At 32.9% G+C, this 27,771-nt stretch overlaps 2 protein-coding genes across 4 annotated transcripts; one reads left to right on the forward strand and one right to left on the reverse strand.

Moving 5' to 3' along the window:
• Window positions 1-3,176: 3,176 nt before the first annotated feature.
• Window positions 3,177-12,989, forward strand: LOC142623367 (uncharacterized). Of its 3 annotated transcripts, none has more exons than XM_075796765.1 (7): window positions 3,177-3,611; window positions 6,757-6,786; window positions 8,953-9,045; window positions 10,869-11,010; window positions 11,711-12,020; window positions 12,141-12,195; window positions 12,763-12,989. In XM_075796765.1, the coding sequence occupies exons 1-7, from the start codon at window positions 3,471-3,473 to the stop codon at window positions 12,835-12,837; spliced, it is 846 nt and encodes a 281-aa protein (XP_075652880.1). In that variant the 5' UTR covers window positions 3,177-3,470; the 3' UTR covers window positions 12,838-12,989. The 3 variants fall into 3 exon arrangements, with proteins under 3 accessions (XP_075652880.1, XP_075652882.1, XP_075652881.1); XM_075796767.1 differs by having other exon boundaries at window positions 3,189-3,611; window positions 12,807-12,989; XM_075796766.1 differs by lacking the exon at window positions 6,757-6,786 and having other exon boundaries at window positions 3,191-3,611.
• Window positions 12,990-16,760: 3,771 nt separating this feature from the next.
• LOC142626076 (uncharacterized) lies at window positions 16,761-17,762 on the reverse strand. The gene has a single exon (XM_075799850.1). The coding sequence runs from the start codon at window positions 17,474-17,476 to the stop codon at window positions 16,901-16,903; it is 576 nt and encodes a 191-aa protein (XP_075655965.1). The 5' UTR covers window positions 17,477-17,762; the 3' UTR covers window positions 16,761-16,900.
• Between the last annotated feature and the right edge of the window lie 10,009 nt (window positions 17,763-27,771).

Consider the following 27,771-nt stretch of genomic DNA (forward strand, 5'->3'; position numbering starts at 1 on the left):
AAAAGGAATACATTGAACATAAAATGAAAGTTCAATAAGGAAATTAAGGATGTGTTTGGGATCTGCTTATTTTGCTGAAATTGAAAACTTTTTACTGAAAGTACTGCACATAAAGGTAAAAGTTAGCTAAAATAATATAGTTGGACCCATGAATAGTACCAAAAGTGCAATAGGACTCATAAATAGTAACAAAAATAAGTTAAATAGTAAAATAAATTGGCAAAACTAATCATGCCAAACAAACACTAAAATTGACAAAATCAAACTTTTAGATGCGAAATTGAAAACTAAAAAATAGATAGCCTTAAAAACAAGATAATAATAAATAAATAAAGGAGGTCGTTGACATTGGAATACACTAGTATTGGCTTCATTTTCACTAGAAAAGTTAGAGAGAGAGGCACATAATATAGCCAAGTGTCAAACATTCAACATTTGTTTGCTGGGCCGACCTTAACTCTTTACTTTATTTGAATGTCATAAAATTTGATATACATCGTCAATCTCGGAGACTTTTCTGGGTAAGTAAACTTTGGTCTACGCTATGTTTTCTCCATTCGCTTGAAACTGCATTGTCTATTTCCATTAGGTAGAGTTCAATCTTCAAATTTTTAGAAGTTGTACAACTCATACCTCAACGTTTTATATTCGTTTCAAGTTTTGAAAGTCAGATATTAGAGAAAAAAAAAAAAAAAAAAAGTCACCTTAAATATGCATGCAAATGACTATCCAACGAGCTATGGCATTTGAGTAAAGTGACTTGTCTACATCAAAAACGAATGACCAATCAATTTATAATTCAGGTTACTATTATTCTACCGTGTAATACGAATATGTACATGCACATGTGGAGCACTAGCTAAAGTAAGGTTTGCACGTCTAATTCAAAATGTTATCTTAAATATATGCATGCAAAACATCCTAGGAATTAACTTTGACACTGAGTGAGTTGGCTTGTCTAGTTGTCTCATTCCATCAAAAGCATCTGACCAAGGGCTGAGCTAGGGGAGGTTGGGACAGGGGATGCCCCCTGCCCTGCCCAAAAAAAAATAAAGCCAATGCAAAACCACCCCACCCCCTCCCTTCCCAAAAAAGAAAAAAAAAAAGTCATATTTAGGATTGAGATTTGGTTGGGTCAGGTTCACAGTCACCCGCAACTCAACCTAAGGCTTGTTAGGGAGGAACTCAACCCAACCTCCAGATTTGGGTCTTTGGTCGGGTCAACTAGTCAGGTTTCAAATATAACTTTTTTTTCCCAAACAAGTCCATTCGGACCCAATACCAGCCCGATACCCAAATTTCACCGGAATTTTTGGCTCAGACCCAAGCCTAGCATCCACCTAACCCGTCCAAGACCCTTCAGGTCAGGTCGGGTAGGTCCTTGCTCTCCCCTAGTCTCATATTATAATTTTTCTTTTCATCTTTTTGGTGAATTTATGTTATAAATTTTTTGTTGAAATTTTTTCTTAATTTATCAATATCTTAAAAAAATTATAATTTAATGAAAGGAAAAAAAATTACTTTTTGTTGCAACCGAAAAACAAAAGAACATTATTACTACATTTAAAAAGTGATTAAAAATTAATAGGACCTCAAATTCTTAATGTAAGAGCATACACATCAGCTTCAATGAGTTTTTAGCTAAACTGATTAAAAAAATAAAAATAAAAAACTTACTTTTTATAATTTAGCTAACCATTTTTTTATGCACATACATTAGCCTCAATATTTTATCTCTTACTTTATTTATTTATTGACAATGCCAAACTAAGTGTGGCAAGATACTTTTCATTGCTAACTTTATATTGCTACTTAATTGAGCTTAATATGGAGTGTTTTTTAGTTGGTTATGTAAAATTTTGGCTAAAGATAGCCTTTGTTGAGACTACTGTGAGTGCTCTAATATCATCATTTGGGATTTAAATGTTATGCATTCTTACCTATGGACCTATGGTAAAACAATTGATGCAAGAATGATAATTTGACATTCTTATTCCAAGATACAAGAATGATCAAGGCAAATTGATGGATCAAGTTGTTTCATGGTATAAATTCTCAAAGCATATGATGAATGTGTTTTTTAATTAATGAAGAGACGTGGAAATTTGTGAGATCAAATCAAATGGTATTTTTAATTGGGTTTTACTAACATATCCTCTGAGGGCATATATTATAAAACCATTTTAAGAAATTTTTTGTGATAATACTACTTTCTTGACAATTTTTTCAATTTTTTATAAAACATTTCTTAAAATAGATGATTAATATATGTTCTAAAGACATACATTAGCTAAACTCTTATTAATAATTGGGAAAAACCTATTAAAAAGTAAACCACGTGACAAAAGTACGGAACTAAAATTTGTGAGTCATATTGACAAAATGAGGTGTTAGATGGATGTAATTGCTATTACATATTATTTGATATAACATATATTTTCCTTAATATCTGTGGATAAATAAATAGGTGATGTATAATATAAAGCGCTAACTGGCGCAAAGAAAAAAAAAATTGTTAGAACATATACAAAAAGAAAAACATCTTTTTGGCAAAATCATTCTTTGTGCATATGATGATGATGCAAGATACCACATATAGGCTTATAGCTAAACACCGCTTGCTTAGCCAAAAAAAAAAAAAATTTCTTTCATATACCGTGCATATAACATCGGATCAATTACAAGAATGTTACTTTAAAATTACATATTTAAAAGCTACTTCAGCTTGTTATATAATATTCCATCAAAAAAACAAAACCTAGGACATACATGCAAGATTTTTCTCGAAGTATTCGGTATTGATATGTATCAGATACATGCATGTAAACAAAATTAGAGCATCTATACTTCTAAGATTTGTAGTAAGAGAGCTCAAATCTAAACCAAATTAGGACTAGCACCGGTCTTCAAGTAAGTATTATATAAAACGGTCTCATGAGATCTATATCTCAATAACATGCAGGTTTTGCGCATGTCATTGAGACATAGATCTCCCAAAACTGCCTGAAGAATTTTCCACTAAACCAAACAGACACAAATGATATGAATGGTTATGGGGACATCCAATTTCTAATCCCTATAGGCCCAAACTCATCATTTGTTGGACACAGATACAGGCCCATGAGTTTGTGGATACCTAGCCCAAGTCTTAGTGTTGCAGAGAGAGTCTTTTTTTTTTTTTTTTTTTGGGAAAGAAAAAGAAATAGGAGGAAACTTACAGAGAGAGAGAGAGAGAGAGAGCAGAGAGGAGGCTCTCTTACCTCGAGCTTGGAGTGCCACAAAGTCACCAACTTGTAGTCGTGGAAATAACTAAACAATTGTTTTGCGTGAGAAGCTGCGCTTCTTTATGCTTGGAAATTGGCCAACAATTTCTTTCACCAAACGGTATTTGGAATATAAAAAGCCTTATTTGTTAGCAAATAGGCAATATCAAGTAGTTGTTTTTTTTTTTTTTTTTTTTTTTTTTCGATATGCAATTTCAGATACCCAGATGGCGAAACTTGTCGATGATCAAGAATTCATTGATTTCATCAACTCCAACAGCAACCCATTTTGCTTCGTTTCATTCTACCCCTACTTCGTTCCAGAAGTGGGAGAACAAGTGGAAGTCTGTGAGTTTATTATTTCTCTTACTTTCTATTTCGTTTCTAAAGCTTTCACTCTTTTTTTTTTTATTTTTTTGTGTGTGCAATGGTGTTTTGCTAGTTACCTATTTGGTGAAAGTTTGTATTTTGTATGGATTTGAATTTCTTCTGTTTATTTCACATTGTATTTTCCCTGGCTGCATTTGTGTATTACGTTTGGAATTTTGCATACAAAGTGGAGCCATTGCCATAGTAGTATTGAAAAAGAAATTTTCTTTTAGAATAAAGGGAGTTTAGATGGTTTACTCCCTTTAATTCTTAATAGGCTAAGGTGGGTCTTGTTTTGAATTCCATATAGATGTTCAAATTTTGAGATTTCAAGTTCAATTTTTGTTCACTTTTTTGGTTTAGTGATAATGTACCTATCAAGTTTTTTTTTGGTCTGAAGTTGTTTATTCTTAACTTTATGTTAGTTCATTAGCATTTTGGGAATACTTACTTTATGCTTAAGAAAAGACATGTACATTTTAAATTCAATTTCATATTGCATTTTTACTTGTGGTCAAGCATGAAGGTGGGTGCTATTATTTTGTATAGGTCACATGTCTGATGGATGATAGAGTTTGGAATATATCTCAGGTTATTCCATGGACTGATAATAATAATTACTAAGATTATAAGGCTAGTATGTAATAAAATTGGATTCTTTTAAGCATCTTTGAGCCCCATATGTTTTGTGGGGAGAAGGGCATGAAGCTATACAACCTGGAGGTCAATGCTTATGTTGACATAAGTTAATGAGGTTTGGGGCATCGAGAATCTGAAAATTTGTTGTTACGGAAGGGTACACTGGATGCTGATGAAGTGATAAACAGAGAATGGAACTTCCATTTACAAGAGAGAGAGAGAATGGAACTTGCATTGAGTTCCAGGGGTTCCTTTCAAATTATTTTGTGGCCATCTGTTTGGGTTAGTTATTGAATAAATCTATTAGCAGATGAAGGATATCTTATAGTGGTTATTTGTAGATAAGTTGTTGTATATTCTTGATGAATTGATTTTGGGAGATCTTTTAAGAGTGCTAGTATCAATCCTTGCAATTGTATCATGTATTTTTAGCATATGGTACCAATTTCATCAGTTGCCCCAATGCCAATCCCATTCAATTAGATACTAACTTCTAAAGTCTAGAATCTAATGCTTAGCCATGTACTTTAATGTTATATTAGATTTTTTTTTTAATTATTTTTATTTGGATTATTATTAGGTTTCTTAGGCCACATATAAATAATTTCTTAGGTCATCATATTTGGCCCTTAATTTAGTTCGTCGCATTTGGACCTCATATAGCAGAACAGTTTCATGATTGGCTTGGATGTTGCCCATGGCTTTGCTTCTGACATGTCTTAGCTATTCAGCATCAATGTGGTACAGCTCACTTAAAAGAAATGAGTTTGGGCTTCAACTTTATGTAGTTCATACCCTGTCAGATTTTATCCATTTGTTATCTTCTCAAGCATATAGGCTGTCCATGCAGGGTAATTCGTGTTCTAAGATATTATCCATGTTGTCCTCATGTTCAATGTATTTGTGTAAAAAGTTTTTCATGGTGGATTGTCTTATAACGCAGGGTGGACTTTGCTTATTATTTTGGTCCTTTTCATTTTAGCCTCATGTTTGTGGAACTCTTTTTGGTTGATTCTTATATGTATATTGGATATTTTGCTAAGCTTGTGTTACTGTTGGTTTGATCTCCTATTGTGATGGAGGATATTTTCACTTTTTAGAACTTGGCTTTGTGTAGGAAGGGGGGAAACATGCTGCTGAATGATTCCTCATGCTTTGAATAAAATGTTTTCAGCTTCTTCCCTCTTTTCTTGTTTCCCTCTCTTTCTAAAGACTTGCAACTAGTTTTTTTTTTTTTAATGGGCATCTTCTTGTTGTATGTCCTGGTCTTATCAATGAGCTTGTGGAGAATCCCTTTAGTATTCTAGTTCAAGATTGGATATTAGTTTTCTGTTGGGTGCTTTTATGTCATTCTTCCATTCTCAACATCTTGTGCATGTTATTCAAGACTTGTGTTTGTGTGGGGGCACATGCCAGCTGCGTGTCTGTTAAATCCACAGTTCGAATCCCCCCTCACCCGCCTATTGTAACAATTGATTTTATTTTTTTTTTTAAATTTATAGGGGAAAAAAAAAAAACCCTATTTGGAAAGCTTGATGGGAAATAAAGGAATAGTGCATAATTTTAAATAAAAAACCTCATTTCTTAAGCAACTTAACAGTTTTCATTTATTCCTTTTCACCCTCTCTGAAACCCAAAAGGAATCTAAGAGAGGTGTATGTGTATGCATAGTGGGCCCTAATTAATAAGTTTATTAACTAGAGTTGTATGCTCCTTGTGTACTTTGGTGTTCCATTTTTTATATCAACAAAACTTATTACTTATGAAAAAAAAAGTTTATTAACTAGAGTTGATATCATCCGATGCAGACACAAGATAGAAGGAGCCTGTTAACAATTGGGCCTAAAGACCCTGGGTTCAGTTTTGTAAGAAAGTTTTGGATTAGGAGTTTAAGTTCTGTTTTTGAAAGCAAAGTTTTGGAACTCTATGTAAGACCCTGGGTTCAGTTTTGTAAGAAAGTTTTGGATTAGGAGTTTAAGTTCTGTTTTTGAAAGCAAAGTTTTGGAACTCTATGTAAGACCCTGGGTTCAGTTTTGTAAGACAGTTTTGGATTGATAGTAAAGTTTCTTTTGGTTTTTTGGTTTGTTGCTGACTGCAGCCAACCCTAGGTGCCAACTCCTAGATTATATCCTTTATTTTCCTGTTATTTATATTTGTTATTAAATTTTTTTGGTTGTCTTGTCAGCATCAAATAGGGTATATCTTAGAAGGGGACAATCAATTGTAAATCTAATGGTTTCCCTCTAGTTGAAGCTGTCTCAAGTCTATAAGAAAGGAGTTAGGTCATCCTTGCATGGTTTTTTATTTAGTACTTTTTTTCACTGAATGTGAAAGATATCTTATTATATGTATGTTTGCAATTTGATCAGCTTTTGTGGATCAATTGGCGGTGAACACACACACAATATACATATTTTAGCTACTTATTATTTTATTTAGTATGACCATCTTTAAGGAAGTTTGACAGTCAAAATACTTTTTGCAGGATATAGGAGGAGGTCAGGAACCAACTAAGGTAGGCAAGTTGGTATTTACTAGGTAGAGCAGCTGAAATGGGCACTGACTAATAGCCCTTTATCAGATATAGTTGTGTGCATGATTATTTCATCTTTTATATAATTATTTGTATGGAAGAAAGCTATTATATTCTGAATTTTGAATATCTAAGACATGATAATATAGTTACATACAAGTGTTCTATCCTGTAGTGTATATGAATTGTGTTACCTATTAAGATAATTATATCATCATCATCATCATCATCATCATTTGTTATCACTATTAGTGGGGCCAAAATCTAGATAACGATCAATGCAACTTAATGTTAGTTTAGTATTGTATATGCATCAATTAGATTGTCTTTAACCTTATGAAGTAGAGCAAAGGTCTTGACACCGAATCTGATGTTGGACAGCAGCAGAGGGACATTTATCTAGGCTAAATTTGAGTAAATCTTACAGAAAAGATTGTGGGCTTTGAAGTTCCGAAGGATGGTATAACCAGGTAGAAAGTTATGTGCTTCACGTTGGGTAAGAAATATTGAATTTTGAAGGGCTAATGGGCCAGAAATAGGAAGTATGGTTGCACATAAACACTCACTCGTGCACACACACAAACAAGTACAAATCCATGCCCAGCGCATGTGCATGCACATGCACAAACACACACACACACACACACACACACTATTTAACCATAATAGGACTTTGACTTAATGGGATTTGACTAATAAACTTAGAGTGCATTTGCCAATATTGGGTTATATACAACTTTCTAAAGCTTCACTTTTTCTAGGTACAAATATACTCTAATAAACTTTCAGAAAATAAAAGCTTTCAGCAAAAAGTTGCACCCAAATGGACGCTAACTAAAGAACTATTAAACACAATAAAACTGAATAATATAATAAAACCCACAAAAAGACTCATGGACCAAAATGAGAGCCCATATCTACAAATCTAAAACAATATAAATCCCCCCAACTTTGAAAATTTGAATAAATATAATAAAACCAACCAGTTTCTCACTGTCTGCACCATCTTATCGCTTTGGTGATCAAGTTGTGCCCCAATTCAATTCCTAGCAGCTTAGAGAATCCTGTATTTAAAAGTACACTAATATTTAACCCTAATTGGACTTTGACATAATGGGATTTGGATACTAAGCTCAAACTGAAGAATTTTAAACACACAAATAAACCTAATAACATGATAAAACGTACAATAAGATTCTTGGACCAAACTGACAGCCCATATCTACAAATCTAAAATTTTATATGTATATACATTGTCTACGTTACCTTTTTGTTTTAGTGATGAAGTTTGTGCTCCAATTCAAATTCTTAGTAGCTTGAGGCCTATGTTTAAAAGTAAAGTAATAGTTCCTTGTAAACTATTATAGCTTTCATCTCCATTGGGAATATCTATTGCTGCATAGATTCATGAGATCTTCATGACTAAAGTAGGATTTAAAACTTGGGCCAGATTTGGTACATTGGAATGGTGATTATGAAGGGAATGTGAATCAATATTATCGGGAATTTAGGTTGGAATAACTATTCCTATTAATTTGTTTGATGATAAGTGATAACTCTTGAATGAAACCCTAACCTAAATTCCATACTTTCTCTCTTGTCTGACTTATTCCACACATTGTCGTCATAGAATTCAGTCCAACTGTTATCTCATAGTTGCCAAAGATCACACCATCGTTGGATCTCTAAGGTCCATTCTCTCATCATAAATCTTGAACCCTAAGCTCTTGGTTTACAAATCATACCTATCTGAAAGTACAAAAGCATCTTCACCAACAGCTGTAGGTTGGTCACTGAGCTGTCTTGTTAGTGTCACTTTCCATCCTTTTAGACATCAACCAAAAAATTTATCTTCTGATTTCCCTTTACGGATCTACTGTTCTCATGGATGATGATTTCTTAACTGTTGAAATGCATTAAGACTTAAAATTGCTAAGTTTTGAGGCAAATAGGAGCTATTTGAATCTAGTGATACATAATATAACTTTCTTACTTCTGTTGAAGTGCACAGCAAAATAGACTAAAGATTAAAAAAAAAAGTAACACAGTTATTGAAGCTAAAAGCTACTTTACAATGCCAACAGTTAAATAATTAAAATGTTTATTTGTCAGTGTTATGATGTTCTCACACAATTTTTTTCATTTCAGAAAAATTTCAGATATGCAATACGTCAAAAGCGTGCTGATGCAAAGAGAGCTTTAAAAGACCTCCTCTACAAAAGTGGGTCCTCAAATTTTTTGGTACACTTTTCTCCAACCCTCTGTTGTTAAAAACTCTAGCAATTCCTTATTATGATTGATTTAATATCATGTTATTATTATGGCATGAACAATGGCAAATATTGTCAGTATTTGTCAGCAATTGATTCAGAAATTACACAGAATGTGTGTGTGTGTGTGTGTGTGTGTATTTTATTTGTAAACAAGATATTACTTGGATTGGAAAGAGGATCTTCAAGATCAAATTGTAAGATCAGATGGAAGATCCCAGATTTTATAGAATATGAAAATTTGTTATGAATAGTAGACATATATGTCAGGAAATCCTATTCAAAGCTTAAAAATTATATTTTTAGTATTACCATTAAATAAATAGGGATATATTACTCCGTGGAAAAAAAAAGGTGGGATTGTGCTCAAAAGGTAGAGCTTCATTTTAGACCTAGAAGCTGACATGACTAGAATCAAAAGCATGAATCAGTTTTAAATTCTAAAAGAAAAATTCCAACATCATAAATTCTTCTTTCTTTCTTGTATTTTTTTTTTTTAAACTATAATTAATCTCAACCAAGTACAAATAAAAGTGTAAGATTCTCGTTCAACTAAGCTCTATGAATAATATAAATTCATTTGCAAATTCAAAACCTATCTTGAAAACCATATAGATAGATATAGTAATGTAATATTATAATATGATAATATCAATATTTAATTGCTAACACATTATTATTTCATATTACAGCCTTTTTTTCAATTAGTTATTAGATGGAGCAAAAGTTTGTTTTTGGACTTATATTTTATGTTTTGGGTCAATTTGAGTTCATATGGCATTTGGAGTTTAAGTTTTTGAAACAATTGAACATTGATGTGGCATCTGAGCTTCAGTTTTTTTGGCCCACTTTTTAAATACATAAATAAAACTCTTTTTATTATTAATAACATTCTTACGTTATTTATCAAAAATAAATAAATAAATAAAACCTATAATGCCTCCCAATTCTTCCAATTTTGTGGTCCGAATCTTGATTATCGTCCGATCTGATAACTATACAATTTTTGCTATAATTTAATTGTATAAGATATTTCAGATTGAGATATCCTATGATTTTATGATCCAAATTTCAATTTTAACAACCATGGCATTTATTGTGGTCAATCTACTTTGTTTTGGAGTATTTAAAAAATAAAATGATTGTAATTATTATTATTATTATGCACTGGTTTGAGAAGGGAAGAACAATAGAATCATTAATCTAATTTTTTTTATAAGAAATAAAAGAAAAATATTAAATGAGGTAAAAGTGGGTGCTACCCAAGTTATGAATTTGGTTGGAACTGTCTTGACTATAAGCAAAAACTTAGGACTTTCTCAAATTTTCAACCCTTTTAGCTTGTTCATTGTTGTTGTTTGACATAATTTGTTGGGGGTTGTATGGACCACATGTCCATGGTTTGCATGGGGCTGTTAGAAACAATTAGCAATTATCACACAAATGATGATGGTTATTTCATATTTGTAGAAAACCTTATAATTATCTTATCCCATCGTTTTGAGCTTGTTGCAAATTGTATTTATTTCAATGGCTTGTCATTAATGATAAAGTGTATATGCTATATTTAAAGAATGATGAAGCCATTTGACTTCCAAAAATTGCCTAAACAGACCTATTCATGCATCAAAACAAAATGTTTGGTCCTCAACGCTTAAGTAATGCTTACACTCAACCTTCAAGTGGTGGAATCTTTGCCTACAAGATTAACAATTATATATATACATATTAATGGTCAAATTGTGCATGAACTTTTTTGGGATTGACATATGCTTTGCTTTGCAATTTACCTAGGATGAAGAGAAGCTTTCAACACACAATTTGGGAACCAACAGTTTTGCAAAGCAGGAGGGTAAATCACATTGCTCTAGTAAGAAAGGACGATCAAAGTTTTCTTCTTATGATGCTGAAAAAATTCACCACCATAAACTAAAACGTGAGCTTTCTTTCCCTTTATTTTGTTTCTTTCAATCCATATATAGTGTACTTTGATAAATTGCAGTTTTTGATCCCTGTCCTCTAACCACTTGTATTTCTAATTTTTTTTAGCTGGAACCCAGCCTATGTATTAGAACTAACCACTTTAGTGGTTAGATTAGGGCCAAAGTGACCAAATAGTCCTCATGAATATTTTTGAAAGTTCAAGTAACATAAACCATTATTATGCATGTATGGCATGTGAAGTTGGATGAAGTTATGATTGAGATTGAAAAGTTTATGGAAAATTATAAAGTTACTACCATTTTTACCACAAAAGGCTTACAAATTAATATGGTAATGAATGTGATCTATCCCATATCAACAACGTAATAAATAAATTTCTTAAATTTTTGTTTGGTTTAAAAGTTGGCACCTCAATTTATTAGGCTTAAGTAGTAAAATTTGTAGTGGCTGTTGCAACACTCAAAGCTTATTCTTCATAGTTGGTAGACTGAGTACAAATTATGGTGTAGTTATTGCAAACAGTTGTAAGGAAATTTAAGAATCTCATTTCTTGAACTGAAAATGGTTCTGATATAAAATTATAAGATATTAAAATGTAAAATCTCAGAGTGTAAGCGATGCAAAAAGTTTGATTATTTTTACCTTTATTTTCTTTTGGCAAACCTGATGCTTCCCTTTTATAACATTTTCAGGTAGGTTGAGACGAAAGACTTTTTCTGAGGACTTTGACAATGATCCTGAGCCAATCTTTAAAGCAACATTTGGGAACAGATGGTATACATGGTCGTTTAACTCATGGCACGAATCTTCTTTCCGAAATTCAACATCTGGATTTGAGTGGAGGGAGCAATCAAGCTGGAAAAACAGTAGAACTAAAAGATGGGAAAGTCAGAGTGAAACTGAATTGGATGACTATTCAAGTTCTGTAGGATTACGTTCGGATAGAACTATTCTTGGTCTGCCTCCAACAGGCCCTCTAAAGATTGAAGATGTTAAAAATGCGTAAGTGCTCTACTGCTTTTATGCACTCTCAGTATCACTGACAAATGGTTCCCACACACATTTTTATTTCTCTCTTTTAACTTCTCTAATGCCACCTCAACTTCGGCACTGTCCTTGCAGTTTCCGCTTGTCAGCTTTAAAATGGCATCCTGATAAGCATCAAGGCCCTTCACAGGTCAGTTTCTAGGGTTCCTGTTCTGCCCAATCTACTAATATTTCTCTCATGTTCAATACCTAACAATTATATGCATTCAATAATCGAAGATGTCAGTTATCTCAAGTGGTAAAGTCTCTTAGTTGTTTAGAGAGCACTTGGGATAAAACCCCACCTGCATCAAGGGATTTGGGGATGCTAGGTATCACAGGGTCTACCTCACAGTATGTAGAACTGAAGGTTGTGTAGTGTAGTCCCTATTGATTTCAAGTTTGGTTCATTTAAACTATAAATAATCTTCAATAAGCAAATTTTGTAAACTAGATAACATTAGACTGACGTATTGCAAATTGAATAAAAAGACGAAAGAAACCATACATCCCTATTCAATAGCTCTTTCCAATATCGGGCTAACTAGCTTAAGAACGTAATGAAAAGTACACCCCTGGCGTCCCTGGATTTTTTATTGTAATGTATCACCAAAAAAAAACAACAACGAAAAAAGAATAACGTAATGAAAAGTGCTACATGGTTTTTTTTTTTGTGGCTGGTTTTGAAGTCTTACAAGATATCCATGCATGATTGCAGGCAATGGCTGAGGAGAAATTCAAACTGTGTTCTAATGCGTACAGGTCATTGTGTAGTGCTCTCGCCCCAGCTTAATTTTGCAGGTTTATGATCAAATGCACACAGTTTCCGTGTTCCCTACGGTGCAGCAATTGTAGAAGTGTATGATTAATTTTAATTATTTGTCTTTTCTTAAATCATAATAATGTCTCAGCCCCAATAATTATAAATGTAGTGATTTTTTTTTAGAGAGGTATAAATGTAGTGATTGACTCTTACCTTTCTTTCTCGAATGATTTGATGCAAAACCCTTCATTTGCACCCTCTAAAAAAAATTGATAAATAAGAAATGTTTTTTTTTTTAATTTTTGAAAGCGATAAATAAGAAATGTTAAACTAGAAGAATAGAGTAACACAAAACATAATCTTGTTAAAATTTTATTTAGCGTTTAATTTTCAATTTGCATCACTGCACCATTTACTCAGTGTATGTATGGCAAAAATTAAAAAGCCAGTTTAATTTACTATTCAGTTTATTTTTACTACATTTATGAGTTTTATTGCACTTTTTGGTACTATTCATAGGTCTTACTATACTATTTCAGTTAACTTTTACCTTTATCTATAGTACTTTCAACAAAAAATTTCATTTTTAACAAAATAAGCGAATTTTAAACAGCCCTATAATTTTTCTATTTTCTTTTTCTTTTATGTACTCTTTTTTTCCTCTCTATGCAATATTTTCATCCTTGGCTCCTTTTATTCCCTAATTGTTGATTTCTAATTTTGTATGAAAAGTACAAATATTTTTGTATGAATGATTTTGAAGCTTATTAATGTATCGTTGGTGACTATGGATTTGAAATATTAAAATATAAAATGTTACTTCAAATTTATAATACTATTTTTTTTAGTAAAATAAAATTTTCGGAATTTATATCCGTTGTGTGTTGTGTTGTTAAAATTCAGAACAAGCCATTAATGCTCGTACTTGTCCTTTTCCTTGTCCTTTAAATCATTTAATTTTAAATTCTCAAATTTAAATACAACCTTACCCAAATTTTATAAATGATTACACAGAATGAAGATTCCTTGCAGCGGTACAAAGTTGCCAACGTATTTCATTTCAGTGACCAGCAAGCAGTCAAACATAAATGATGGCACCATCGTCAGTGCCCTCGTAGTACTCAATCCCAATTCAGTTGTAAAGGCACATCCACTTTCAGCTCATTTTAAAAAATATATATTTTAATATCAAAATTCAAATTCAACTACGTAAAATCATATTTTTGGTAAAATGCATAGATAAAGAAAAGGTTTGGGCTAATCTCAAAAATGTTTAATTTGTTTTCTAAGCACAAATCATACCTTGTTACCAGATACTCGCGCATATAATTGTTACAATATAGTCACAATGAGACTGCATTAGTGCATTGTGGTAATTAAAATGACCACAAATAAATTTTGTGAAAAGAAACACAAGCACTATTAAGTGTAGTTTGTGTTTTATCATTCAAAAAAAATATTGGATGTTTTAAAAAAGTCTAGGTAGTGTCTAGTATTAACCCAAACTACAGACTACGAAGGTATTTTTTATATATTACTGTTAAAATTAAAATTAACTAAAATAATACTTTTTTATATAGGAACTAAAATAATACTTCTAAATATTGTAAATGAGTTAAATCCAGGGGCGTTTGATGCATTGAGGGGCCTAAGACGAAAAATGAATTGAGGCATTTTATATATTTAAAAATGACTTTTGAAAAAATAATTTAAATATTGCTTAAACTCTATTCTCTTGTTAGATGCAAAATTACTAATTAATATGAACCGCCTAAATTTTTTTGTTTTTAAAAAGTCTATAGACGCAAAAAATTTGACAACATTTCATACCTGTTGATGTGGTAGATTAATAATGGTAAGTAAAAAAGTGACGTTAGTAGTGAACTTAGATGAGAATTAGTAAAAATTTGCTAACTCAATTGTTGTGAAAAATCTTGTGAAATTTTTTGTATATTGCTCTTTGTTTTTTTAGAAGTGCTAAATTCATAACACTTTCACAACAAATTGTAGGTGTTAAGTTGTTACTAGTTTTAATTTGAATCCACCATTGAAATTATTTTTTTAACCACCAATAACAGCCAGTAACATCCTGTTACTTAGAATTTATTGTGAAAGTATTGTAAAAAATATTGTGAACGTAGAATTTCTTTTTCGTAAAAAAAATATTATTTTATTTATTAGCTAATATTTAGGCTTAATTAATAATATTAAAATGAAAGAAATAACTCTATTGGTTAAAATTTAGGGACCTTTTTTTTACCCGGGGCCTTAAGCAACTACCTCTCTTGCTTATATGTTAGAGCCTTAAGTGACTACCTCTCTTGCTTATATGTTAGAGCCGGCTGTGGTTAAACCAACTTAATAATTTTATTTCAAACACAAGTCAACTTAATCTCATCAACAAATTAGATAACATGTTTAAAATTAGTTCTTTTTTTTTTATAAACAAATTCAAATTTATTCACAAGTTAAGTTATATGATTAACTTTTTTATATAAAAAACATAATGACTAAAAAAATTTATCCTTTAAAAAATCTATGTTAATATTTAATAAAATATAGTTAAAATATATTATTTGAGTTAATTAGATAAAATAATTTTTATTTATAAACTTATAAAATTAGATTCGACAATCTATTTACTAACCTAACTATGAAGTGGACTTTTTAATATTTATAATAAATCCCTAGTTCTTACCATGTCATAGTTGTCTCCTTGCAAATTTGCAATCGGAAAATTATTCAATTTCCGTGCATATTTTCCTCTAATTCTACAAATAAATTTTTTTTTGGATACAAATGAAATTGAAAGAAGAAGAAAGTCACAAAAGTCCCCTTTAAGTAAAAGGGCACCCTTATTATGTTCAAACTTCAAAGTACAAACTAAAAAGGCACGAATCTCCTTCATTGGACCATCCTTAAAGAACCGAACAGATTGATTTTTATTATTATTATTATTAAATGGAAAAAGAAATACCATCCCATTAAGGGTGCGTTTGTTTCAACAGTAAAGCAATTCCGAAAAATGTTTTCAGGAAAAGAAAATATTTTCGGGAAAGGAAAATATTTTTAGATGTTTAGTAGCATTTTAAAAAATACTTTGGAAAATATTTTCAAGTGTTTGGTAACATTCTGAAAATTCAAATTTTTTACTGATTTCTCACATTTTCTCAGCTTTCAAACAAATTTTATATCAAAAAAATCTATAACACCCAGACAGCAACCACAGAAAAATCCACCTCCACCCACACACCAGCACCACACAACACAAAAACCACCAAAACACCACCACCCACACCACCGCAACAACAACAACAAAATCAGAGATCAATGTTCGGATTGATTGAGAGATTGAGGGAGAGAGATTGGTAACGGCGGCCAGATTGGTAATGACGGAGGTGGGTTTAGGCTTGGGACGGTGGTCTCGCGGCTTGATCTCGCCGACGCGAGCTCGCTGGCGTGGTAGCGATCTCGCGGCTTGATCTCGCCGGCGCGAGCTCGTCGGCACTTCTCTCTCTTTCTCCTCTCTTCGTTCTCTGTCTCCCTCTCTTCGTGCTCTCTCTCTGTTTTCCGTGAAAAATGTGATTTGAAGGTAAAATAGGAACGGTAAACCAATTCCATCGTATAAGGGGTGTTTTACGGTCAAACTGGAAAATAATTCCAGTTGACCAAATTTTTTGTGCTCACCAAACACACGCAAACGGGGAAAATAATTTCTGAAATTGGTTTACCGTTAAACCAAACGCAACCTAATTAACAAGTTTGAAAATGTTCCCATCAAGAAAAAAAAAAAAAAAAGTTTGAAAATGTTACTTTTTAGCAAATAAATTAATTTGAAATTTTTACAAACAATTATGGAGTCAACTTCAGTTAACATGGCTTTTTGACAAAACTATACATAATGATTAATGGCTACAGCTCATTAATTCAGTCAAACCCAGAGAAAGCTAGAGTGAGAGTACGCAAAATTTAAATTAAAAAAAAAAAAATTTGAATCCAATCATAGAAATTTCTTACATCTAGCAATACAAATCCTTCACATCTGCCTAGTTAATAGACCCCAAATCAATTTCTAAAAAAAAAAATGGAACAGCTAAAAACAAAGGAGGACAACAGAGGATGAGACCATAAATCCATAGATCAAGATCAAGAAGCCAAAATGCAAAGCCCAGTTCCTCTTGAACTTGCCAAAGTAACTCTCAGGAGGCTCTTGGTAGTGGATCTCAAACTCATCGTCACCAACACCGTCAAAGTGGTCACCACCACCACCACCACCACCACTCGCTCTTATCTTCATCTCCCTCAGCTTCTCAGTGGCCAGCCCAAGTGTGAGCTTGTGGCAACGCCTCTGGTACTTGAACCCATTGATGCACCTCAGGGTTTGCGCCACAGACACGTAGAAGATTAGGTGGGAGAGCGAGAGGAGAGTGATGGGTACCCAGCAATGGCGGCACTGGAGGCGAGGGGACTGAGCTTGGGCCAAGAAGACAAGGCCCAAGAAGATGAAGAATAGCTGGAAAAGCTTGTGGAGCTCCTTCTTTTGGAGGTCTATGGAACGCTTTTTCTCGAGGGTCTTCTCGAAGTGGAGCTGGATTATGGTGTTTAGAGCCTGGAAAGCTGTTTCTTTTGGGATTGCTTGGTGGTGGTGGTGGGTTTCGTAGTCTGCCATTGATGGTTGAGAGAGAGAGAGAGACAGAGAGAGAGAGAGAGAGTTGAATGAGTGCGTGAGTGAGACAGTGAGTTTTACCAAAAAAATAAAGTGAGACAGTGAGACCTAAGAGAGAGATGACGCAGCTGGCACGGTAAAGAGAGGTGTTGAGTTGTGATTGGTGAAAAGAGTTTGGCTCGGATCTCAGTGATCGATGTTTCTTTGTTCGGTGTGTATTCATCGAACGGTCGGGAGGAGTGAAATGATGGATGCTTTTGTAACTTTTTTTGCAATTTTTTTGGCAGTTCCGACTGCCTAGGTTCAGACATCGCTTACAACATTAAATTATGATAAAGTCCCTCTTGCCAATATGAAGTTCATAAACGGTCGTTTTTACTGCAATAGACATTCGAATTTAGAGTAATTTGTTCAAGAATTTTAAAAATTTTAGTATTTAGCATCTAAAAATTTAGGAGTTGTATGACATTTTTAGCAATAGTTTTTAATTTTTAAATAATATTACACGTATTTTCACATAATTTTTCACTCATACGTATTTCTAAAAAATAGAAACAATATTACTAGAACAATGTTACCAAATGGGCCATTAATTTTATAGTATTTATCATATCACTTTACAATGTTTCTAACATCAAAACTAACAAGAATTAACTATTGGGAATAGGCAGACCGGTAAAACAGCAATAGTCGGGTCTTACTGTAACATCAAAACTAACAAGAATTAATTTTATAGTATTTAACACATCACTTTACAATGTTTCTAACATCAAAACTAACAAGAATTAACTATTGGGGATAGACAGACCGGTAAAACAGCAGTAGTCGGGTCTTACTGTAACAGGTTTGTCTGGAAATATACGTACCCATATTTTTCCGCCGCGGCGTACGTTTCGTGTCATTGCTCGCCGCCCTGCTTCTATTTGTCTAGACGTGATCCACGCGGGTTCAAAAATTAAAAAAAAAAAAAAGAGACAAAAAGTGAATTCTTAAAAACTATTTTAAAACTATCTAGTTATAAAAGCTCCATTTTAGGTGAGTATAAATGAGAGGAACCTTTTGCATAGGTTCGCCATGCGCTTGTATGGTTGGGGCCAAATACCTATGGGTTTGCTGTTTGCTTACTGGCTTCATTTTTGAATACAAAACTATCAATAGATTCTATGTCATTTAAATAAGACAATAATGACATAATCATACCACTTTAATTTGGATTGATTGAAAAAAAAAAAAACAAAGAAGAGTTAATTCCAATATTCAATATTATTAGATATTAGTAATCATAATCTGAATAATAATTAGGATTGTAATACTTATAGTATTATGGTGTGCTATTTTAAAAAATATGCTATTGTGATGAAGTAATGGTGGGTGAATTAGTAGAATTTGAAGAGGGTACAATAGGCATTGCTCTGAATTTGGAATCAAATAATGTTGGTGTTGAGTCAATTTAAAAAATGCCTAAAGTTGAGGATTTATCAATAGGTAATGTTGCTCCAATACCCAACCAAAGGGATAACATGTTGATCTTCCCCAAGAGCTCACATCGACAGGAAGGTTTGGCACTTCGATGTAGGCTCTTCGCCACCTAGATTTATTTTTTTACAATTTCATTTAAATATTCTTTTTTTATTATTTTTTATTCTCTCTCTCTCTCTCTCTCTCTCTCTCTCTCTCTCTCTCTCTCTCTCTCTCTCTCTCTCTCTCTCTCTCTCTCTCTCTCTCTCACACACACACACACACACACACACACACAGAGCAGAAGAAAAACAAATATTAAAAATTTATAACATCTTGCTACAATGCGCTCTCAAAAATGAGAGCTCACTTTAGTAAGATGTCAATTTTTTTAGCACATGGCATCTTTGATAGAGTAGGTTTTTGTGGTTATAAATGCTAAAAATAGCATTTTAGCATTTATAACACTCTTGATAAGAATGCACTAGACTAATAGTATAGATTATTATGGGTTTTACTAAATCATTCAAAAAAAAAAATTTATGAGTGATTAACTTTCTTGACAATTTTTTCAATTTTTAATAAATAGTTTTCTAAAGAGCGTATATTAACCGGGCCTTTGTTTTTTTTATCATGGGTAGCGTTAATTAGCTAACTAATAAGAAATTGGTTTTATATCAGTTTTTATAGGGTGGGGGCTAATAGAGCCAACTTCAACCATATTTTTAGAATCTCTCATCAATTTATATCAATTTTTTATTAGCTGAACTCCACAATAACTCATACTTAAAGAGCATATTCAAGTATCCATTAACATCAATATCTATATATTACTAAAAGTTAAAGTGTAACTAGGGGTGTGCAGAAAACTCACCGACCCGTCAAACCCGACCCAACCCGCCAGGTTGGGTCGGTTTTTAGGGCTTAGTAGGTTGGGTTGGGTTATATAAATATTTTTGTAGCGGGTCGGGTCGGGTTGGGTTTGGGTTGTAAAATTACAAACCCGCCAAACCCGACTCGACCTGCCCATATTTTATTATATATTTAAAATATATTATATATTTAATAAATATTTTTTTTAAGTTAAAACCCAGCTGTAGAGTACTTCATCAATTCCTACAAACATATGTAATATAAAATCCTATTACTTTCTTTAATATATATTTAAATATATTATATAATTAATAAAAAAAATATGGGTTCAATTTAATAATAATAAATAAATAAAAATGTCCAACTCATGGGTTCAACCCGACCCACGTGGGGTGGGTTGGACATATGTGATGGGTTGGGTTTGGTCGAATTTTTTTTGACCCACCATGGTGGGTTGGGTCAAAAAATTTCCTCAACCCGACCCAACCCGATCCATACACACCCCTAAGTGTAACATTTATTGTTACTACGCTCCTGTTGAGCCATGCTAGCAGTCATGTCATTCATTTATATTTTCTTTTCTCAATTTATACTTTTCTTCCCCCTATTTTCCAAAAAAAAAAACTCTTATTCTCCCTATTAGTTCACACACCTACTTTTACACTTCTTTCAACCTTTCCCTTTCTTTTTTGTCTTTTTATCTCCCCACTACTTTACCGTTATACTTCCTTAATCTTTTTTATATTTTGACTATTCTTCTACCCATTTTATTTTTGTATAAATTTGATATCATTTTCTCATTCAATCCATATTTTTTCCACACAAAACTGTGAGTACTATCTCTCTCTCTACTTTCTTTTGGTGAATTTTTGTTCTTCCTTATAAATATAATTAAGGTTGATGGGTTTTTTTTTTTTTAATATGTGTTTTGATATTGTGTTATTATTATTTTTTTTTTAATATCCCATCAAAAAGTCTTCTCTTTCCATTTTATAGCTTTGGTTGAATTTTAGTTCGGATTAATACTTAGTTTTTTTGGAAACAAGAATTTGAATATGCCTAACAATTGTTTGAGCAATAAATTATTATAAAGCCTATTATTTATTTCTTTAGTTTCATTTAAATTTTGGCTAAGATAACATTGTAATTTTGTAATGACTTTATATTATTATAATAATTTCCTTATTCCCCAAGTGATGAGAAGTTTGAATAATAAATTTGAAACTTATAAAGTTTAGTTAATAAAAAATAATAAAAAAATACTTGTAGAAATCTTTTTTTTTTTTTAAATAGACAATACTGGATATAATGGTTACTTTTTATATATTACACGTCATTACATAATATTTATATTCTCTCGCATCGCATGGGTTTACGGCTAGTTTTTCATAATTATTATTACATTAAGGTAATGTTTGGATAAAAATTATTGCATCCACGTTTAAATCAAGGCGCGTTTCAACCTTTTTTTATTTTCCCTCTGCACGCGTTTCAGCTTAGGGGACAAAGTTACTGTTCACACTGTGCACTTACTGTTCACGTAATGTTCACAAACTGTTCACGCATTATTCACACACTGTTCACGTACTATTCAACCACTTTTTCATTAAAAATGGGTCACACGGTACTATTCACACATTTAAAATTTATTTTTCTACAATTTTTTCAATTTTCAGTTTTTAGCTGTATCCAAAGTAATTGTTGAGTTAATAAAAATGTTCACCATTTTTTTAGGACAATTGTTCACCAACTTCTAAGTATTCCCATTTGATGATGCAAAATCCCTAATAATGCAAAATGTATATCAGTTATCACTTTTATGTATTATTACATGATCACTGTAGCAACATGCAAGTAGTTTTTATTAATTTTTTTATTCTATCTTCTAATTTATGTCCGTCTTTCTTGTTGTTGCTGAATTGGTGCATTCTCATGTACAAAGTACTCAATGGTTTAAGAGAAAAATGATTTGAGCAACAAGATTAGTAGCATCTTGTAATTATTTCTCTAAAAAAAAATGTTCATCTCTCTTGTCTTTGAATAGTTTGCCAGGGTTGTTGGTGGACATTGGCATCTACGTGAGTTGTGCTAGGTTGGGGTGGGTTTGGATTTTTGGTAACAATGATGGTGGCTGATTTTACTGTGAAGTGGTGGTTTTTTGGGTTTTATTATTGTTAGTGTGGGTAGAAAATAGATTATTTTAATATGATGGAATGTAAAATAAAGAAATAGATGTATAGTATGTTGTAAAATTGGTCATGTAAAATAGATCAATTGGCTTCTTCTTTTTTTCTTTTTTTTTTGACATCAGATCAATTGGCTTTTTGATAAGGCAAAATGCTTTTTTCTTTTTCTTCTTCTTATTTTATTTTATTTTAAAAAAACTACAAGTGCATAAGCCTTATGATTTTTTTTTTTTTTTTGGTGTTAAGATTCCACTCGTATTTCACCACATTCTTTCATATACATGGGGGATCTTGAATCTAAGACTGGTACGAGATAGACTGGTCCAATTGCAGCCACACTTCAGTCCCCTTTGGCTTGCTATGCATTGCTCAAGCCACAGTTGCTTGCCCATGGTAAAGTCTATCGACACAAGCCCATGGCTATGCCGCAAGCCAAGACTCCATGCCCATTGCATAGCTTGCTGGCACAAGGGTTTTCGGGACTAAATGTGAGGTTTAACCAAATATATATTTTTTTTTTGAGATAAAAAATCTACTGTCTCGTCTAAGCATATGTATATGAAACTTTCTTATTGAGACTTGAACCCCAACTCTTCCCTCTCACTCCCCAAAAAATAGTACTTGTAAAGTGACAATCACTCCAAGAGTGCACGGTAGTACCAAATACATTGTTAACAACCTTGGTTCCTATAATATAAGAAATTTTGTAGTAAAATATAACCATGTAATTATTTTTATATGGTTTATTAGGTTTTATACCATTATGACTCATAACCATGAATTTTGGTTTGGATTGGCCAGTTTGGCAGCATGATGAGTATTATTGAGTGCCCTGCCCTCAGCCTTGTGAAGTGTATGTATGAAAATGGGTGCATCCAAAGGAATCAAAGCTGTGCAATGTGAACTGAAAAAAAGTACCCAAATTCTTTTGCGATAATCGGTTAGCATAAGGACCAGTACCACCCACCCTTTTGCCTAGTCTAATGTCACAAGGTTTAGAAAGTGACAGTGCTCCAAGTTTTACTCCAATTGGCTAATATGTAACTATCCCATCTGACTAATTTATTTTTATTTTCCTTGGCTTTCTAGTTTCTATACATCATTTGGTGTGGAGTCATGCTAATTAAGGATACTATGAGATATTATAGTGAATATATATATATATATATATATATATATATATATATATTTTTTTTTTTTTTGATACTGTTAGGACATATGTGAATCATGTTAGGAACATATGTCAATTTTATGTATTTGGCTAATCCTTTGACAAAACGCTCTTTACTTGTATTTGGGTAGATTTAGGATGTGTTTAATACTTTAAGAAACAAAGTTTCAAGTTCAGGTGTTAAAGCCATGCAAGTCTATCCAAGAAACAAGTGAAGAAATGCTAATTCATTAAATCTCAATAGCTCCTCGATAGCTCTCGACAGTTAGGCTATTTATCAAGACTTTTCAGCTTTTCTTTATCGCAATCTCGATAGCTACTTTGATCGATCGAGAAACTTTCTGGATGCTCGATAGCTTCTCAATAGTTCGCAACAAATAGCTTGATTGCTTATCGATAGCTCGCAACAGGTCTCAATAGATAGCTATCTATCGAGGTATCTATCGAGAATTACAAAAATCAATTTTTTCAGATCTGATGTTCGGCCCATGCTTATGTATTTGTGTAGAGTTTCTTTTCTCACAACTCTAGACATATATAAGGCTTATTTTAGAGGCTGTCACACATGAGAATACAATGAGAACACATGCAAAAGGTGACCGATGACTTATTCTCTCTGAAAGAAGTTATTGCGTTTTTGCACCTTAGGATTTTGTAACCAAATGCTTCTTGATCTTCATTGTTGATGAAGTGAAGAACTTTGCACCAAACATTCTTCTTCCTTAAGTTGGTGAGTGAGTCACGTATTGGAATTCATGTAAAGGAGTTAGTCACGTACTGGGATCCGTACATCAAAAGGGTGACGTTCATATATTGAAGAGTTCAGAGGTTCTGAAACGGTAGAAGGTTTCTGCTGTAAATTCATCTACGGGGATTGTAGAATCTAGGGACAAAGGTTTTGTACTAGATCTGAAACTTCTCTTTACTATAGTGGATTGCTTTTCGGGAAGATTTCCCTCCCAGGTTTTTTACTGTGAAACTAGTTTGTTTCATTGGTTTTTTTGGGTCATCATATCTTATCTTATTTATTTTTCCGCTGCATGATTTTGACATGATATTGATGTTTGTTTATTTGAACAAGTTTTATTCATAATAAACCTAATTAACAACTTGGGTTTAAAACTTGTTAATTCTATCAACCGGGGTCTAAATTTTCCAACAAGTGGTATCTGAGCAGGTTCACTCTAATTGGATTAATTTGTTGAGTGTGATCCTTGACCCCTATTATCATGGATCGTAGACAATTTCTTTCGATTCCTCATTTACTTGATGGTACTAATTATACGTACTGGAAAGTTCGTATGAAAGTCTTTTTGCAGGCTCTAGATGAACAGGTATGGCAAGCTCTTGAAGTTGGCTGGATTAAGCCAAATGAAGCGCCGGCGGATTGGGATGAAGAAATAATCAAAGCGGCAAATTTCAACAGTAGGGCCTTGAATGCTTTGTTTTGTGGGGTGACCAATGAGAAATTCAGAAAATATCATCCACGGAAGTTGCCAAGGAAGTATGGATCATTCTTGAGACCACCTATGAAGGTACCAAGGCAGTAAAGACTGTGAAACTTCAATGACTCACTAGTAGTTTTGAAGAAATAAGGATGGAGGAGGATAAGACCTTTGATGAGTTATGTGCTAAACTTAAGGATATTGTGAATTCTACCTTTATCATAATTTTTTACTAAAAATAATTGGATGAAAATTAGGATGTATATAAAGCCTCTATACATCATCATAACAAAAGAGAGAAAAATTTAAATGCGTCTTGGAACCCTAGTGCATGGATTCCTAGGTCGCTTGTGTAAGTATGTGAGTTTGGTTTCTAAAAGTTTGATTTATTAGGGTTATAATCCATATCCTTGATAGTGCGTAGATTTTGATTAGTGTTATCCATGGATGTAAGCCTGGAGTTGGCTAGTTTAGATATTGTTGTCTTGTGTGGATATTTTATGTTCTTGTTCATGTAAATGTGATTTCGCTAGTCTTAAATCACATGTGAGTAACTGTAACATGAAAACTTTGAGGTTTTAAGCTGTTTTTGAAATAATCTACGTTCTTATTTCTCTCCTAATATCCGAATTTTTCTAAGGGTAAAATATATGAGTAACAGACAGGGCACATGACTGATACATAACCATTTTAAGATGTGTTGTGCCTATGTCACCTTCACTGCACACTGGAGTCAAATTAATTCTTTTTATTGTTGAAACACATTGTATATGCATTTTTTTTTTTCAAGTGAATGGATTACATGGTGTATTTTCCTCTTTAATTGACAATCCTTATAGGAAGTCCACAACTCCTTGGAATTCGAAAGATCCATAACTATCTGACCTCAGATCTCAAATTCTCAATAAACAATAATTCTACACTTTTATGCCTATTAATCACTCACTGTCCACTAATCTTAGAGCAAATTGCGCTTGCTCTTTGGTTCTCTTTAGTCTTTACCAGATTTTCTAACCTTGGAGAGAATTGTAGTTCGAGTAGGTACAATGATGCCTCAATTAAGAGGATTTTGGCAAAATTAGATGGTTTTAATGAGAACAAACTCAACACAGTGAACAAAAAATAAATCAATGCAAATAAGATAATCGAATATCAAAATGGCTGAGTATGATTGTGATTGTTTTTTTTTTTTTTGGCTTCTTTTGAGTTTGTCTTTCGTATACCTTTAGAAATCTATTTTTAGTTATCTTGAAAGAAGGGTTGCTTCCCTTTACCCTCTGCCCATCATTTCTCGATAACTTACTTGAAAGATAAATCATCTTTTGATTTTTTGATTTTTTATTTATTATTATCATTTTATTAGATATAAGATGAGAGGGGTGTGATATACCCCAGTAATACCAAATACATTTTCCTATTCCCATAAACCATTGTCTTTGTCTATTACTGTGTCAGTTGTTTCATAATTTGGTTTCTTAACAATTCCTAATTTTCAAGCGTAGACATCATTCACATTGCACTTTGGTACATCGCAACTCCCTCTCACATAAGGATGAAGCCCATCCTTTTGTGAGATGAAGTGTAATACATTAGGTGTACTGAAAAATTTCACATTCATTAGGCTATTTTCTAAAACTTGGCCACTCATCATCCGTTATGCCACTATACGTATTATGCTACTATACACGTGTCAACAATCGGTAACTTTTTGTATGATTATCATGCAAATGTCAATTGAACACATTTCATCCTTGAATGAGTAATTTTCAAAACTATAGTAAGAAACAGTAACAAGTTCAAAGCTAAATACATACATAGCCCTCCCTCTGATGATAGCTAAATAATCTGTGTATGTATGTGAAGTTTCCTCTTTGAAACTTGAACCCACCCTTGCCCTCTCACTCCCCAAGAACTTGTATTTATGGAGTGACCATTACGCCAAGAATACACGATAGTAGCAAATACATTGTTAACAGCCTTGGTTCCTAAAATATAAGAAATTTTGAAGTAAAATAAAACCATGTAATTATTTTTATATGGTTTAATAGGTTTTATACCATTATGACTCATAACCATGAATTTTGGTTTGGATTGGCCCAGGTTGGCAGCATGATGAGTATTATTGAGTGCCCTGCCCTCGGCCTTGTGAAGGGTATGTATGAAATGGGGTGGATCCAAAGGAACTAAAGCTGTGCAGTGTGAACTGAAAAAATGTACCCAAATTCCTTTGCCATAATTGGTTAGCATATGGACCAGTACCACCCACCCTTTTGCCCAGTCTAATATCACAAGGTTTAGAAAGTGACTGTGCTCCAAAGTTCTACTCCAATTGGCTAATATGTAACTATCTCATGTGACTAATTTATTTTTATTTTCCTTGGCTTTCTAGTTTCTATACATCATTTGGTGTGGAGTCATGCTAATTAAGGATACTATGAGATATTATAGTGAATATTAGAATTTTTTTTTTTAATACCTTATCTTGAATATTGAATGACTTTTGATGACTTAAACAGTCAAACATCAAATATATTTACCAACCCAGTAGTTTTCATCAGCATATGATTTTGACCCTCTTCATCCCCTCCAATCACTCCATATCCTATATTCCAAATCCCTACAAAACAGAGTATCCTTTCTTCTGTTTCATCAATGGAGCACAACCCTGAAGCTATAGACCCTGCAACCACACCTACTAATGTTAGTCTTTCTGCAAACCATGCTACCTCTTCTGCAACCACAATTGAGAGTGTCACAGCTGCCTCCACCAACAATGCTGCCATCACTTCCATCACTAACACCATCACCAGGATTAAGCATGTAGCTGATTTTGAAAACTTGACCAGTTTTCTGATCGTCATGATTTTTATTTGTGGAATGTATTCAGCAGGTGTTTTCTTCATTGGGTTTGCCAGTTTTATTTATGAGCTTCACCCCATGGTCCAAGTGGACTAAACCTCTTTCCTATCAGTTTCCAATATTTCCTATCCACAAACCACCACAGCATTCAACATGTTTTTTTGCTTAAGAAATACTGGGTCGCATGCAAATTACTCGTTAATATTCTCAACTATGTACCTGCATCATGATCACAAGTACCTCTCTGATAAAAACATCCATCTTTTGTTCTAAAACCTAGGGAAAAGACACAACTGAAGGCTAAGT

The sequence above is a fragment of the Castanea sativa genome, chromosome 2 (genome assembly GCF_040712315.1).
Source record: "Castanea sativa cultivar Marrone di Chiusa Pesio chromosome 2, ASM4071231v1".
NCBI lineage: Eukaryota > Viridiplantae > Streptophyta > Magnoliopsida > Fagales > Fagaceae > Castanea > Castanea sativa.

Excerpts from the sequence above, each read along its gene's own strand:
- LOC142623367 (XM_075796765.1), top strand. The coding sequence starts at position 3,471 with ATGCAATTTCAGATACCCAGATGGCGAAACTTGTCGATGATCAAGAAT. Across the intron at positions 9,046-10,868 it reads GTGGGTCCTCAAATTTTTTG|GATGAAGAGAAGCTTTCAAC; the intron begins GTACACTTTTCT and ends CAATTTACCTAG. Across the intron at positions 12,196-12,762 it reads AGCATCAAGGCCCTTCACAG|GCAATGGCTGAGGAGAAATT; the intron begins GTCAGTTTCTAG and ends GCATGATTGCAG.
- LOC142626076 (XM_075799850.1), bottom strand. The coding sequence starts at position 17,476 with ATGGCAGACTACGAAACCCACCACCACCACCAAGCAATCCCAAAAGAA.